This window comes from Populus nigra, chromosome 13 (assembly GCF_951802175.1).
Source record: "Populus nigra chromosome 13, ddPopNigr1.1, whole genome shotgun sequence".
Lineage (NCBI taxonomy): Eukaryota > Viridiplantae > Streptophyta > Magnoliopsida > Malpighiales > Salicaceae > Populus > Populus nigra.
Window position 1 is genome coordinate 12,234,484 of NC_084864.1, and position 15,132 is coordinate 12,249,615.

At 31.2% G+C, this 15,132-nt stretch overlaps 1 protein-coding gene and 2 long non-coding RNA genes across 4 annotated transcripts; 1 reads left to right on the forward strand and 2 right to left on the reverse strand.

Annotated features, from left to right (window-relative positions):
- LOC133671131 (uncharacterized) lies at window positions 1–1,792 on the reverse strand. Its single transcript, XR_009834209.1, has 2 exons — window positions 424–1,792; window positions 1–339 (listed from the first exon to the last, which is right to left on the reverse strand). It is a non-coding gene; the product is annotated as an uncharacterized LOC133671131 (long non-coding RNA).
- A 3,445-nt stretch (window positions 1,793–5,237) lies between these two features.
- LOC133671009 (uncharacterized) lies at window positions 5,238–6,023 on the reverse strand. Its single transcript, XR_009834194.1, has 2 exons — window positions 5,766–6,023; window positions 5,238–5,657 (listed from the first exon to the last, which is right to left on the reverse strand). It is a non-coding gene; the product is annotated as an uncharacterized LOC133671009 (long non-coding RNA).
- Window positions 6,024–12,388: 6,365 nt separating this feature from the next.
- LOC133670563 (small ribosomal subunit protein eS8) lies at window positions 12,389–14,494 on the forward strand. Of its 2 annotated transcripts, none has more exons than XM_062091078.1 (5): window positions 12,389–12,530; window positions 12,640–12,712; window positions 12,798–13,128; window positions 13,931–14,103; window positions 14,194–14,494. In XM_062091078.1, exons 1-5 carry the CDS (start codon window positions 12,527–12,529, stop codon window positions 14,273–14,275), a joined length of 663 nt encoding a protein of 220 aa, XP_061947062.1. In that variant the 5' UTR covers window positions 12,389–12,526; the 3' UTR covers window positions 14,276–14,494. The 2 variants fall into 2 exon arrangements, with proteins under 2 accessions (XP_061947062.1, XP_061947063.1); XM_062091079.1 differs by having other exon boundaries at window positions 13,934–14,103.
- Window positions 14,495–15,132: the final 638 nt, after the last annotated feature.

Sequence of the window (15,132 nt, forward strand, 5' to 3'; positions counted from 1 at the left end):
TTAATAATTAAAAGAGAAAGGACATGTAAATATTATCTTCAATATATATATACTACGTACATGTGTTGTAGCAACTAAACATCCGGGAGGAAATACTCAAGAACAGTAGTACTGATCAGAAAGCATACGTCTTGGTCTTTGGAGAATCAGCGATCTTCAATGTCTCTTCAACGAGCTTCCTGGCCTTCCTGCTTCTTATTTCAACTCTCATGCTCTCACTCTTCTCAATCTTATCATAAGGTTTCTTCATCTTCAAGAACCTCATTCTGGATTTCAAGAACACCATCAACCTCTGTAGTCCCATCATCACCATGGCTAGCTCTAGCTATTTAAAATTACCTGCTATTCAAGTAATCAATGATTTTAACCGCTTTTAAACAAACACAGAGATGAAAAGGGGAAGAGAAGCTAAAGAGTACCTACCTACCTCAAAGGAATTACTTGCAAGAAGATAAAACTTTAGCTGGGAAAAGAGAAATCAGCAAGATTGTTTTCTTATAATTATCAGAGGACTAGTATCAAGGAGTGAATGGCGGTGCCACTTTCGAAGAGGAGTTAACCAGGGAGAGCAGAGGAGAGAAGAAGTGGAAGGGAACAAGTGACAGGGATGAAGTGAGTTAATGTATGTAACTGTAGAGGCAGACAAACAATATTTATAGCTTTTTATGATTTTCCATAGTTTTGATACGATGATATCTCAAGAACAAATTTAAAAAAAAACAAAAAACCTATTACTTCAATTTATTTTTTAAAAATAAATTCACTTCTGTGGCAGATTCCTACTGCACAAAACATTAAATTAAAATAAATACCCTGGTCAGGAATTAATGGGGGGGTGTGTGTGTGTGGTCCTAATTAATAATTAGAAATCAGCATGACTGAGGGCCGGGCTGCAAAAAAAAATTCCTGCCATGTACAGAAGCACTGCAATATTAAATTTCAAGATCAACAGAGGAGAAAGGTCAAATTATTTGTTAATGGAGGGAGGCGTGACATTAGCTTACAGAGGCCATCAAGTTGTTCGAAGTAGCTTAAGAAGTTTGACTTTACACTTCAAGTAGCTTAAGAAATTTGAGTGATAAAATTATTTAAGATGTGATGTTCGCAAAATAATATGGGGAATTAGTTCCTTGGTTGTCTTCAAAGGGTGTCCGTGGTAATAATAATTAGATAGGAGTGTTGTAATCCAATTTCAACTCCTTTTTTTTTAATTTTTTTTTTCAATGTATGTCGGTTATTTGCATGCTTTTTTTAGAATTTTTAATTATTTCTTTAATTAAATTGAAGTTAATGTTGTTTATGTGAGAAAAAAATATAAAAAATTCAAAATAAAAATAGAGAGTAAAATAGAACAAGCGACTAAAGTGCAATAAATAAATAAATAAATGATTAAAATAAAATAAAGTTGCTTGAGGATTAAGTAATAAAAGTTCAATGGGCTAAGGAATAAAATAAAACAAATAAAAAACCAAAATAAAATTAAGTTACCTGAGAATCACAAAAAAAATATATTATTCATCATCTCTTCCATCAAAACCTGAATCATCATTATTGTTTTTAGAGAATATGAGCTGAAAGGTATAAAATAAACCTTAGAAGAACGTAATTCATCTTCTCCTAGCTTTTTCTCACAAAAACCCTAACTTTATCTTTCTCTCTCTAAATTCAAAACTTCCATCCTTAATTTCTCTCACATTTGATCTCCATTTCTGCAAGACTACCACCATTTTCTTTGTTTTGAAGCCCTATACAAGCCCTCAATTAATTGAATCCAACAATCCTTACATTATTATCAATTAAAGAGACATAAAATATAACTCTTAAAACTTCTCTATTTGATTTTTCTCTCCTCCAACCTTCAAACAGGGTGAGATCACTATCATTTTTCTTCCTTTAATGAACATTACACAACCATGGAAGCTTTTAACTTAATGAAACCTTTGTGAGAAACTAGAGAGAGGAAATCAAGAAATACTGAAAAAGGAAAAATCTAGTAGCACACTGCTATTTAATGATGCTAAATCTCCTTATATGGCCGACAATAGCTTACATCATTCATTTATTTTAGTTTTTTTTCCTTTACATTTTCCTTTTGAAAAAAAAAATATTTTTTTTATTCTTATATTTAACCTATTTATACCATTCATTTTGTTCATTTTTTTATTCCTTTGTAATTTTTTTTATAATGTTTTTTTTCTTTAAACCTTTTGTTTTGAAAAATTTATCCAACACGGACTAAAAAAATAGTGTTTTACCGTAGTAATTACCACATTATTTTATTTTTTGGCTACATTAAAAATTAACTTAAAATTTTATATACTTTTATTAATGCATATGATCTTTATTATATTTTATTATATGCAAGTTTTGACTTTGTAATTCACGGTTATATTTTTTACTTCATATAAAAAATATGTTAATAACACGTGTATATTAATTCTTTTACGTTAAATAAACATGTTAAAATTTTAATTTTTGCATGTATTAACACAAATAGTTTTAATAGACTTTTTAATTTACAATTAGAATTAAAAAAAAAAATTAAAAAAAACTTACATTTTTTTTTTGTTGTTCTTTCAAGAAAACTTGTCCGACCGGCAGCAAAACCCAAATCATATAACTATTGCACTTTCTATTGTGCGTAGCAGTTGAGTTTTGTTTTTGTTTTTTTTTTCTTCAAGAAACCTCAAGAATTTTATAATCGACTCCTTGCAATACGAGACAAGGTCTTGCTTGTATGGACATGAATGTAGCATATGCACTCTTCTTGTGTTTATTCCCTTGTCTAATTCTGCAATAAAAGAAGAATCTTACCACTTGGATTTTCTTAAACCACCCACCTTTGTTTCGCGACCCTCCTGGGCTGCCGTGTCCAATTTTATGTGGACACTCCTCTTTTTTAAATATAAAAGACAAGTGAAAATGAATTTTTTTTTAATAAATAAATAAATAATTCTTGAACACACGACGTGTCCACCTTCAAATCTTGATTTCATGTCCAAATAAGTGCCACATCATGACCAACTTTCCGTGTTTTGTCTCGCATGAATATTCTTAGCCTCCCTTCCCTTTTACATTCTCTCTTGTATATATATATATATATATATATATATATATATATATATATATATATATATATATATATATATATATATATATATATATATATATATATATTCGGATTAATTTGTGATTATATAAACCTTCAATAACTATTATATGAGGCTTTAAATATAAAACCATAAAAAAAAAAAAAAATTTAGTTCCATGTTTTTCCTACTGACCGCCACCTAAATAATTGTTAATATTAATATTGAAAGGGCAAGTGGGATGCGATATGGACCCCTTTTTTATGCTTTATATTCCATTATCATTCATCTCCTCTTATCACCATGGACCGTATTAGTACTCTTTCAGGCATGGATTAATTAATTAATTTGTCGTCTTTATTAGCTAGCTTTATAACGTGGATTAACTTAATGATGATCCATAATATGAACATATAGTAAGTGGGTTAGCATTGACCGGAGTACAAACTTGAAATTCTTTCACATTGAGATATTTCCTTCTTATCCAGGAAAATATATATAAATATAAGTATAGTTAATGTGTACCCTTTTATTATATTTTCACATATTTCACCTCTTCTCCTCCTCATTTTACAAGAAAGACCATAATTTTTTTTTATCTAAACCCTAATGATATCTAAAAATCCATAAATCTCGTCTAATTTAATCGAGTCGAGTCGGTTCGGTTGATTAAAAAATAAACTTTTTTTAATAATAATATATTTTATTTATAAGATTAGATTATTCTCATTAGAATATTTTTTTTTATTGCTATTTTTATTTTTGTGTGACAAAACACAAAAATCAAATTGTTTGGTTACATACCAAATATAAGTTTGTGTTATGAAATCCATTATAATTTGTGTTCAACCTAAAAAAGCAACATCAAGCTGCTTTTTAGTGGGTTGCAAACTCAGTTTTTTCTCCTCCAGGAACTACTCTCTCGCACAAAAAACTGTTGTTTTGAAACTTGTCAAAATACCCGTTCATCTTCCCCATCCTCTTCACCTTCACCAGCGTCTTGTTGTCTTGCTTCTGTCCTCCTCTCATCTTTCTTCCCCCAAATATTATTGCAGACCTTCCCGATATTCCACATTAATTGAGATATTCATTAATTGAGATATTGACTTCATATCTAGGGAAAATATATAAAAATAAGTATAGTTTAAATGGACCTATTGTATTATTTTCACATATTTCACCTCTTCTCCTAGTTTCAAAGAGAGATGAAAACCATCGTTAATTTTCGAATTTCTCATTAAATCATGTATATGACTCACACATGTTGAATTGTTGATGGATTTTACTTATATTACGCCATCACGAGCTAGCAGTACTGGCCTAATTAAGGATTAATGCAGCTTTTAGGAAGTACGTAGTTATTTTATTTATGATAAGCAAACAGTGGAAAACTACTCATATTCTACTTGTTAGTTAACACATACCTATATGAGGATTCTGTCACAGATGATGATCTATTACTTTAAAGCAGAATGTTAGCTGCTCTACAATGAAAGAGAACAAGTCTTTGTTTATTTATGATAAGCAAACAGTGGAGGCATATTCTACTTCTTAATTTGCTGCCTTAACAAATACCTAGAGGAGGATTCTCTCACGGATGATGATCTATTACTTTAAATTAAACAAATGTTAGTTGCCCTGCAATGAAAGAGAACAAAGTCTTTAAACCTTGTGATATAGCCTGCAAGAACATGACCCATGATCACATATACGTACATGAACAACATAATTATGAATATAAGGAAAATCTATCTCTTTTTGGAGCATCCCAAGCTCCAGGAGGAATTCACACCATATGCTCTCAGTTGTGATAATATTTTTGAGGTTGTTTGTATCATATCCTTGAGCTCTTTGAGATATATATATGGTCATCGTGAAAATCCATGGACCATGACTTCGTGACATAGTTTGGCTGGAGCCTTGCTACATGTGTACCATGAATTTATCTTGACATGTTTTTAAGGTGGATAGCTTTATGGCACAATTTGTGCCACCACATGAAAGAGTTATTGATGAGGTACAAAATGTACTGCAAATTCAAGTCATCCTGGGCATCAGAAGGATTTATTAAGGGAAATGGGGTTATTTATATGTGCTATATATATATATATATATATATATATATATGGTATGAGCTAGCCATGGAGATGAAGAAGAAAATAAGAGTAACGCATGCCCCTAACAAATTTAAAGACAACCTTCTTGTATCATCTTCTATAATAAGAACATGCTTAATCAAGAAGGAAATGAAAGAAACATCAGAACATGACACAACTACGAGATGTCTTCCCTCTAATTACTTGCGGGATCTGAGATGATCATGATCAAGAACAGTAGTACTGATCAGAAAGCATACGTCTTGGTCTTTGGAGAATCAGCGATCTTCAATGTCTCTTCAACGAGCTTCCTGGCCTTCCTGCTTCTTATTTCAACTCTCATGCTATCACTCTTCTCAATCTTATCATAAGGTTTCTTCATCTTCAAACTTCTTATTTTCGATTTCAAGTTCATCACCAAGCTCCCCAGTCCCATCGTCATCATGGCCAGCCACTACCTTAATTAAAGCACCTGTTAGCCACAAAAAACCCAACTATCAGCACCTTTTAGAAAAACACAAAAAGCCATAAAAAGGTAGATCAAGAAAAGAGAAGAAAGAGTGCCTTGAGGAACTATTACTTGCAAGAAGATAACTTGTAGACAAGCAAGGAAAGGAGAGCGAGAGACTGTATAATCTATGGCACTAGCACAAGGTTGGAGAGAGAGGATGGAGAAGTGGAGGGGTTGGGGAGATGAAATGAATGAATGCAAGTGACTGTGAGAGGTCACAATGTAAGCATTAAGAGCTTGGAAGGCAGACCACGCAATACTTGAGAGCTATATTGACCTTCTGACCTCTCTGGCAAATTCTTGAGCATATATAAAATATAGTTTGTGGCATTTAATTAAATGCACTCGAGAGTTAATTGGGTGTGTTTTGTGGTATTTAATTTAAATCCATCTAACCTATCTCTAAATCAAGATTCAAATGATTAGGATTTCGTAAGCATCGTATTTTAAGAAATCATACATTTCCCTTGTATTGCTACCTTTCCAGGCCTCATAATTTTGCAATTAAACATTTGATCTCATTTAGAAGATACGATTATTTTTTTAAAAAAAGATTTTGAGGTCAATGTGTTCATACCAATTTATTAAAGTTGGTATGAAACCATTAACTAACAGAATTGACAGAACAAATGATAAAGTTATTAATAATATTTAATTTATGATTTCACAATGATATTTCTTTTTCTCTCATTTCTTATTTTTTATTATGTATTTTCTTTTGCAACAAACAATTACTCTTTCTCTACCTAATCTTGACACAATTCAACTTTTCACAATAAATTTAGTCGCCACAACACTTGATTTGTTAGTATCTATGTTCAAATTCAAATTTTATTGAGGATTCTCCACTTTATATAAGCAAATCTACCCCCTATTTCTTTTTTGAACTCAATTTTAAAATGTTAAATTTTTTTGCATATTTTTATAGTATATGTATTTTTTTTTTGTTAACTTGTTTTATAGTTTTTTCTCATACAAATTTGTTGTATGGATTTATAATTTGTACATGTTAAGGTTTGTTTTAGATTTTGTAAAATTATATTTGTGTGTAAATTGATGAAACTCATGTCGAATTTTTTACTTAGATGTTTTGTGATGAAATAAATAATTACTTATTTAACGAGTCCGTTTTATATTTTGTTAATTTTATTTCTGAGTTGAAATTTTCAATAAATATGTAGAAATTTGAATTTATGTAAAGAATTGATAACAAATTAAGAGTACTATTAAAATAGATTGAATAAGTTAGATCTAAATTAATATTTTTGCAAATTTATTTAGTTAACGTATGTAGTTAATTAATACATGTTGTCATAATTATTTTATATAGGTTTGATATAAGTAATAGATGATCATTCATGGATGTATAGAGATCCATCTTAAGGGTTGCAAAGGATGAATTATTGTAATAGAGTTCAGAGTTTTATTAATTATGCACTATCTAATCCTAGAAATATTAGTGGATGGGGTATTAGAAATCTATGCAAGATGTGTAAAAAAAAGGTTTCTCGATCCAAATGTTGTAATGATACATCTTCTACAGAAAAGGTTCATAGAGAAATATATGTGTTAGTATATATGCACAAGAAGAACCATATGTTCCTCACGATATCACGGTAGAAAAGATGGTTGACTCAACTTCTAGTTCTTACAATATGCATGGAGTTTTAGATGACAATAATAATCCTTATAAGAATATGATTATGAATGCGACGGGAATGAATCAAAGTCATGCCGGTCAATATCCAATGATAGATGAACAATCTAATGTACACGCGATCATGTTTTTTGATCTTTTGAAAGATTTTGACGAATTATTATGGGATAGTTACACAAATCACAGTCAATTATCGGTCGTTGTACAGGTGTTCACCATCAAGTCAGATCATGGGTTAAGTGGGGCCAGTTATGACAGAATTATTGAATGGACAATAAGCATTGTACCTAAAGAGGATAGACTGGAAGAGAACTTTTATGCTGCTAAGTACATAATGAAACCCCTCGGTTTATGATACCAGAAAATTAATATGTGTCCAAACTTCTGCATATTGTACTACCTTGAAAATACAGAATTGACCGAGCATAGAACATGCAAGCATTCTTATTATAAACCTATAATTGGCAAGGAAAGGACTATTGTCACATACAGAAAACTTAGATACTTCTCAATCACATTTAGAATACAGAGGTTATTCATACCATTAAGGACTGATGAGCACATGACAAGACATGAATCACATGATACGGTAAATGGAGTGGTGGTATACCCTTTCGATGGTGAAGCCTAGAAACACTTTAACAATGTGCATACTCAGTTTTCAGTAAAGATAATGAATGAGCATATTGGGTTATATACAAATAGATTCAATTCATTTAGGTCATTTACTACCTCTTATTTTTGTTGATCGGTGATACTCATGGTTTACAACTTGCCATCGAGGATGTCTATGAGGTTGAAGTTCATGTTTTTATCTACGATCATACCTGATCCTAATAGTCTGGATTGGAATATAAATGTTTGTCTTCAATCGTTGATTGATAAGTTGAAAGAGTTATGACCATTAAAGGCTTTGACTTATGATATATTGAGGAAACATGATTTTATGATGAAGGCAACTTTAATATGGACTATCAATGATTTTCTAGCTTATGGAATGGTTCTTAGTTGGAGCACGCATGGAAAACTAATATGTCCATATTGTATAGAAAATAATAAGGCATTTACACTAACAAACTACAATAAAATGTCTTTTTTTTTTCCTGTCATTGGCGGTTCTTACCAACGGATTGCAAGTTCAGAAATGACTTCTTTATTGACAAAGTTGAAAGGGATATTGCACCACCTCTTCATTTTAGGTGAAAAATTATATACATGGTGTTAGAGTATAATGACATTGTGTTTGGTTTTCAATCTAGTAGGCAAAAGTTTCTTGATTTTGGTTTGATCCATAATTGGATAAAGTGAAGTATTTTTTGGAAGCTTTCTTATTGGAAAATCAATATCCTTTGCCATAACCTTAATATCATGCATATAGAAAAAATCATGTGTGAGAACATTTTTAACACGGTTATGGATGTGAAGGGGAAAACAAAGGACAACATTAAGGCTAAAATAATTATAGCTTTTTTTTGTCACCGTAAAAATATAGGTTAGTTTATGTTTGGTCATGGGTCGCAAAGCCCAAAGCAAGTTTTGTCTTAGACAATAATGCTTAATAACTTGTCTATCAATGGCTTAAAAGTCTGTATTTTTCTTATGGACATGCCTGAACATATCAATGTTGGTGAATTTAAAGGATTGCAAATTGTATGGAACGAAGAATCATAATTGTCACGTGTTTATGCAAACACTCATTTCATTAGCTTGCCAGGATTTATTGCCAAAAGGTATATGAGATACATTCATAGAGATCAGTCATTTTTTTAGAGATATATGCTCCAACAAGTTGCAAATATAGCACATGGAGAGGCTTGAAATGAATATCATCCAGATAATATGCAATTGCAAGGCTTAGTAGAAGGACGATCTTTTAATAAAAGTTTGTTTTACTTTCACAATAACATGTTTAATAATTTTTGAAAAAAATAATTTCATTTAATGAATGCAATTTCAGGTTTACAAACATTAAGACTACAAGAATAATAACATCGGCCTTTAAATCGTCGATGAAAATTTCATTATTTCAATGACACCAGGTTTCAAAACATCCTAAATGAAAACCATAGGTCGATGCATAGTTTTCAAGGTTCAAGGTTAGTATTAACTTAAATATATTTTTTTATATTAATTTGGTTAGTTTATTGAAATTATTGAAATTTTTCTTTTATAAATTTTTACTTCAAGGAAAAATTTGAATGCGAGAGAGCTGATAATAATATTACGAGAATGGTTTAAGAGAATCACGCTGCAATTAGGTAAGATCGAATTCAAGATATTTTTTTATTCCAAATATTAAAATTTTATTTTTCATTTACTAACAAATAATTAATTTGTACCATATAAATTGCATAATTTTTGATATGAGGTGCAAAAGAAAGCCAACAAATATACAAAAAAGAGCTTCATAGCTGGAATGACATGTTGATTTAGAAGGATTATAAATCATTGTATGTCGTAGAGGCTGTATGGATGGATTACTTGTAGTTTCTATGGATTACTCTTAGAAGTTAGACACTTGGATGATTTATAGTTTGCAACAACTCAGCCTTGAAGAAGTTGATCACATCTCCAAAAGAAGATATGATCTTCAGGTAATCTTAAAGTGTTATATCTATACAACCATTGAACACATTTACCTTTTATGATAACAGTAAACTTGTACTCAAAAGGATTAACATAGTTTAAATAATTTTTTTTGGTTAAGCATCTTTCATGTTCTCTTTACACTTAATCCTTAACTTATCAACGAGGACACTATTCATGACTTCATCATTATCATCATTATCATTGTTCATGCTATCATTATTAACAAACTCATCATCAAAACATACATCAAAAATTGGTGGAGAATACAAACCCATACTTATCTTATTATAAACGATATTATCAAAATCTCCATAATACTCATCTTTAACAATAAGTTGATTTCTTTGCTCATGTCTTTGAAATAAGTTCTCAAAATTAATTATTGATTCATGATCACCCTCCTCATGATTCTCTAGTTTTTTCTTATTCATATCTGCTAATCGACGAGATAATTCTTCAACTTTTCTCTACAACTTTATCACTACTAATTAACAGGTCAATTTTGCAATCTATCTTTACATGTCTTATATCATCAGTTCCTAAACATCTCTATCTTAAGGAAGAACCTTCTCATCCCCTTTTAAATGAGAATACCATATTCTGTGATCACCTATTACAATCATGGTTATTCAACAATACATAACAACAAACCATCAGAACTCGTTATGCTCTAATACCAATTGACATATACAAAAACAACACTAGAAAAATAAGAATAACAAACAACATAAAATTCTAATACATAAGGTCACCTCACCAAAAATTCTAATTCAAAATTTTATTTCTCGATAATTCACCACACCAAGTACCTTTATTTTCAAGAGGTTTACAACTCTTTAAATAAATATAAAAAAAAAACCTAAACAACCTAGAAAACTTGAAAATAAAGGAAAAACAACAAAAGTCCTAAACAAATTAGAAAAATAAAATTATTAAGCATAATATTTAATTTTCTAAACTAAATAGAAAAAAATAAAAATAACCAAGAAATCAAGTAGCTTTTTCTTAAAAAAATCCTTTTGCATCAGTGTTAAAAATGTGTTTATTAAGAATTTTGGTAAATTTTTTAGGTATTTATGTTTTTAGAAAAAAAAATAAATTTTTGAGATTCTAATACTCAAACCTCGAATTATAGGTTACCAAAGGTGACAGAAAATGTAGAAATGGAAAACACATCGTTTGTAAAGCCAAATAACATGTCAACATTTAAAATACATCATTTTCTAAGCCAAATAACATGAGGAACTATTTTCTTTAAGTTACCAACTAGTCTTCCTTGCAAAAAATTATCACAGACTAACCATATAAAAAAAATATATAGCAAAACTCACCTTATTTCTTCTTCGTGAATTTTGACATGTTTGGAATTATGGTAGCGATGTTGGTTTAAAATATTTTTTTATTTAGAAATATATCAAAATAAAATTTTTTCACCTTTTAAAAATTATTTTTGACATCAGCAGATTCAGTATATTAAAATAATTTGAAAACATAAAAAAATTACATTTGAAACAAAAAAAAAATTAATTTCTAGAAATGAGGAATCAAACCCTTCATCTCCCTCATTTTCTTATTCACTATGCAAAGCATTTATCTCACTTTCTACCAAGAACATTTTTGTTATATACTTGTTTCAGGTTCTTTTTAATTATTTTTTAAAAAATAATGATAATTTTATAAATATTTAAACAATGTTTATTGATTTTTTTAAAAAGAATATAAATTTTTTAAAACTATGATGACAAAGTGTAATTCACACCAAACTATATGATGTTAAATATAATTTCCTCATTTTATAATACTTCTAAAAAATATTTTAATTTATCTTTGATTTTTTTAATCTCAAATCTTAGATAAATAAGTTGTACTTTCATACTTCATTAATAAGAACAAAAATCATATATCTTTATATTTAGTGAGTAGAATTAATCTGGAAGATAAATTAAAAAAAATATAAATTGAAAAGGATATATATAAAAGATTTGCTTCTTGATTAAATCTTTACTCAACTTGACGTATTATTTGATTTTCTCTGTTCTTATATTTTTTAATATATTTTATTAAACACAAATATTATCTTTTCATTCATAGTTTTTAACCCGATTCAAGATTCGAGTTTCAAGTTTTGATCAGGTTTTTAGATTACTCGGGTCAATTTTGTTTAAATCAAAACGATTTTATTTTAATAAAAAAAAAGATCAACGAGTTACAACCGGGTTTTTGATCAGGTCAACTAGATTACACAAAAAAAAAATTTTCCTATATTTTTTTTTAATTTAGCCTGATTTTAGTTCTAAATCTACCAGATTCTAGATCCATCTGCCAGACAGATCGAGACTTGCATGCTTTAATTAAAAACTTTTATTATACTAGAAAATATATTCATAATAGCGTCGCCAAAAATAAATGCCTTTGGAAAAGAAAAGAAAAGGAGGGGTATGTACAATGACAAGACTACCCCGTATTGACAGACAACTAGGGTTTTACGAATAGCAGAGCTGGAAAGTCGAAGGAGAGGCGCTTAGGAGCAGATACATAAATCAGTGGTCTCTGTAAAACCGCAACCGCAACTGCAACCGCAACCATGGGTAAGTAAAATCTCTCTCCGTTTCTTTGTCTTGAAATAAAAAAGTAGTATATCTCTGTGTGCTGTGTTGTGTTCTGCTGTAAAATGGTGTCTCTGTTTATGTCTTGAAGGTATCTCACGTGACTCTATGCACAAGAGGCGTGCCACTGGAGGCAAGAAGAAGGCCTGGAGAAAGAAGAGAAAGTACAATTTCGTTAATTCTCCTTAGTTTCAATATTTATTTTATTTATTTATTTATATTAATTACTTGCTTATTGGATTGATGAAGGTATGAGCTAGGCCGTCAGCCTGCAAGCACTAAGCTCTCAAGCAACAAGACTGTCAGAAGAATTCGTGTGCGAGGAGGCAATGTGAAGTGGAGGGCCCTCAGATTGGATACTGGGAACTACTCGTGGGGCAGTGAAGCTGTCACTCGCAAAACCCGTATTCTTGATGTGGTTTACAATGCCTCAAACAATGAGCTTGTCCGAACCCAGACTCTTGTCAAAAGTGCTATTGTTCAGGTGGATGCTGCCCCTTTCAAGCAATGGTACCTTCAGCATTATGGGGTTGACATTGGTAGGAAGAAGAAGGCTGTGGTGAAGAAGGAAACCCCTGAGGTATTATTGTATATGCTTTACCAGAATAATGCTTCTTTTCTGTTTCTTCTATATTTGATTTTTGATTTCACGTTGAGGATGTTTGCTAGATGCCCATGATCGTTATTAACATGATTTTCCCAAGTGTAAGAATGGCACTTCTACGGGATCTACTGAACGTTGTTTACGAGTAGGATAAGAGAAATTGATCTGTTTTTTTACCTTTATGGAATCAATATGAACCCTCCTCACTTCAATGTTTCGCGGCTCCTGTAAATCCTTCAAAACTATCTAAAGCATGAATTTTGATTCAGTGACTTTGACCCATCCGTATATTCTCCAGAATAAGATTTTCTTGTACTAAGGGCTGTGTGGTGTGTGTGTGTTCAGTGTCATTCCTCATTTTGATTTTTTTTTTCTTCTCTTGTATCCTGAATATTCTGGTGAACCGTTTTTCCTCCGAAGTTTCTCATCAATAAATTTGATATTTAACATAACTTCAATGCAAATATTGAATGTTGTGGATCGTCCTGTTTGTTTACAGAATATAACAAAACTGCCTTCTTCTTTTTTCTCTTTTTTTTTTAAGATTAGCAGAACTGCTTGTTGATGATGTTTTGCCATGGCTCATTTGTGTGCTAGGGTCATTAGTGTTGTTCATGTTGCCAACAAGATAGAAACCATGCTATATTTTAATTATTGTTTTTGCATGGTAATCGGCTGTTTTATCTTCTGCTTGTTTCCTGATTTGGTTTGACATATTATTATCTTTTAGTTTCTTTATGTGGTGTTCTTAATTAAAATGTTCTGTCTTGTATATCAGCAGGAAGGAGAAGCAACTACAGAAGAAACAAAGAAGAGCAACCATGTCATCAGGAAGCTTGATAAGCGTCAACAGGGTCGTAAGCTAGATCCTCACATTGAAGAGCAGTTTGGAAGTGGTAGGCTGTTGGCTTCCATCTCTTCTCGACCTGGTCAATGTGGCAGAGCCGATGGGTGAGTTGATAAGAGTTAGTTATATACTGATAGTACATGGGGCTTTCGATGTCAACTTATTTATTTTCTAACTTATCTTTTCCCCAACAGATACATCTTGGAAGGAAAAGAACTTGAATTTTATATGAAGAAGATCCAGAGGAAGAAGGGAAAGGGTGCTGGTGCTGCTTAAGCAATTCAATAACTGGACGACTCTGCTTGTTTTCGAGTTTAGTTGCTTTACTTTTCATTCTATTATGCGTAGGACAAAAATTTTGTATTTCAGTACTGATGTTGGAGCTTAAAGACCAAATATCTATATTTAGCCTTCTCCAGTGAATCGTGTTTTGGCTTGCCTGGAACTCATAAATCAATTTTCGAATGAAATTAAAACTTCTATTTTTTTGTCTCAGCCATCAATATTATGGTCACAGACACAGTTACTGAAATTGCTTCCATTGAACATCAGATGTGTCAAGTTTGTCAACATTAGGAGTTGGGAAATTGTAGGCAACGGCCAACTTGAAGAAAGATTTCAGCTGGAAAATTAATGCTATGTTCTTTTCAGATGTTACCATAAGATTTGCCTTGGTAGTTCTAGGTTTTGGCCAACTTCAGGTTCAAGTGCGCCTCTACTGATGAAAGTTTCAGATATTGCTCTGGCGTGTAGATTGTCTCCAGGAAAATTCCCTGATGCCTTGTTTGTTTTCTCCCCCGTGTTTTTCCTGACAGTAAAAAGACAATAAAAGATACTCACGACTCTGCTGACTCCAGAGCTCCAATCTACTGCTCCATGCTGTATTTTCCACTAAAATCTTGTCCCGCAATGATGCGTGTTTCTTTAGGACATTCTAAAGCATAAAAGATGTAGAAACTGAATTGGTTTTTTGTGGTGTTGGTATAACTCAGTCCAGAACAAGTGCTGCAAGGAACCTCAGCTTTCTTGATAGCTACTCCCCGTCCATTACAGCAAACTTCTTTCCTCTTGAAGAGGAGGACCATACGCAGAGGCTAAAGATGGAGATCATTCATGGAACTCTTTCCTCGAAG

What these genes read in the sequence shown, in the direction of transcription:
- LOC133670563 (XM_062091078.1), top strand. An exon ending in GCCTGGAGAAAGAAGAGAAA is followed by an intron (nt 12,713 to 12,797) that starts GTACAATTTCGT and finishes GGATTGATGAAG; the next exon opens with GTATGAGCTAGGCCGTCAGC. An exon ending in CAATGTGGCAGAGCCGATGG is followed by an intron (nt 14,104 to 14,193) that starts GTGAGTTGATAA and finishes TTTCCCCAACAG; the next exon opens with ATACATCTTGGAAGGAAAAG.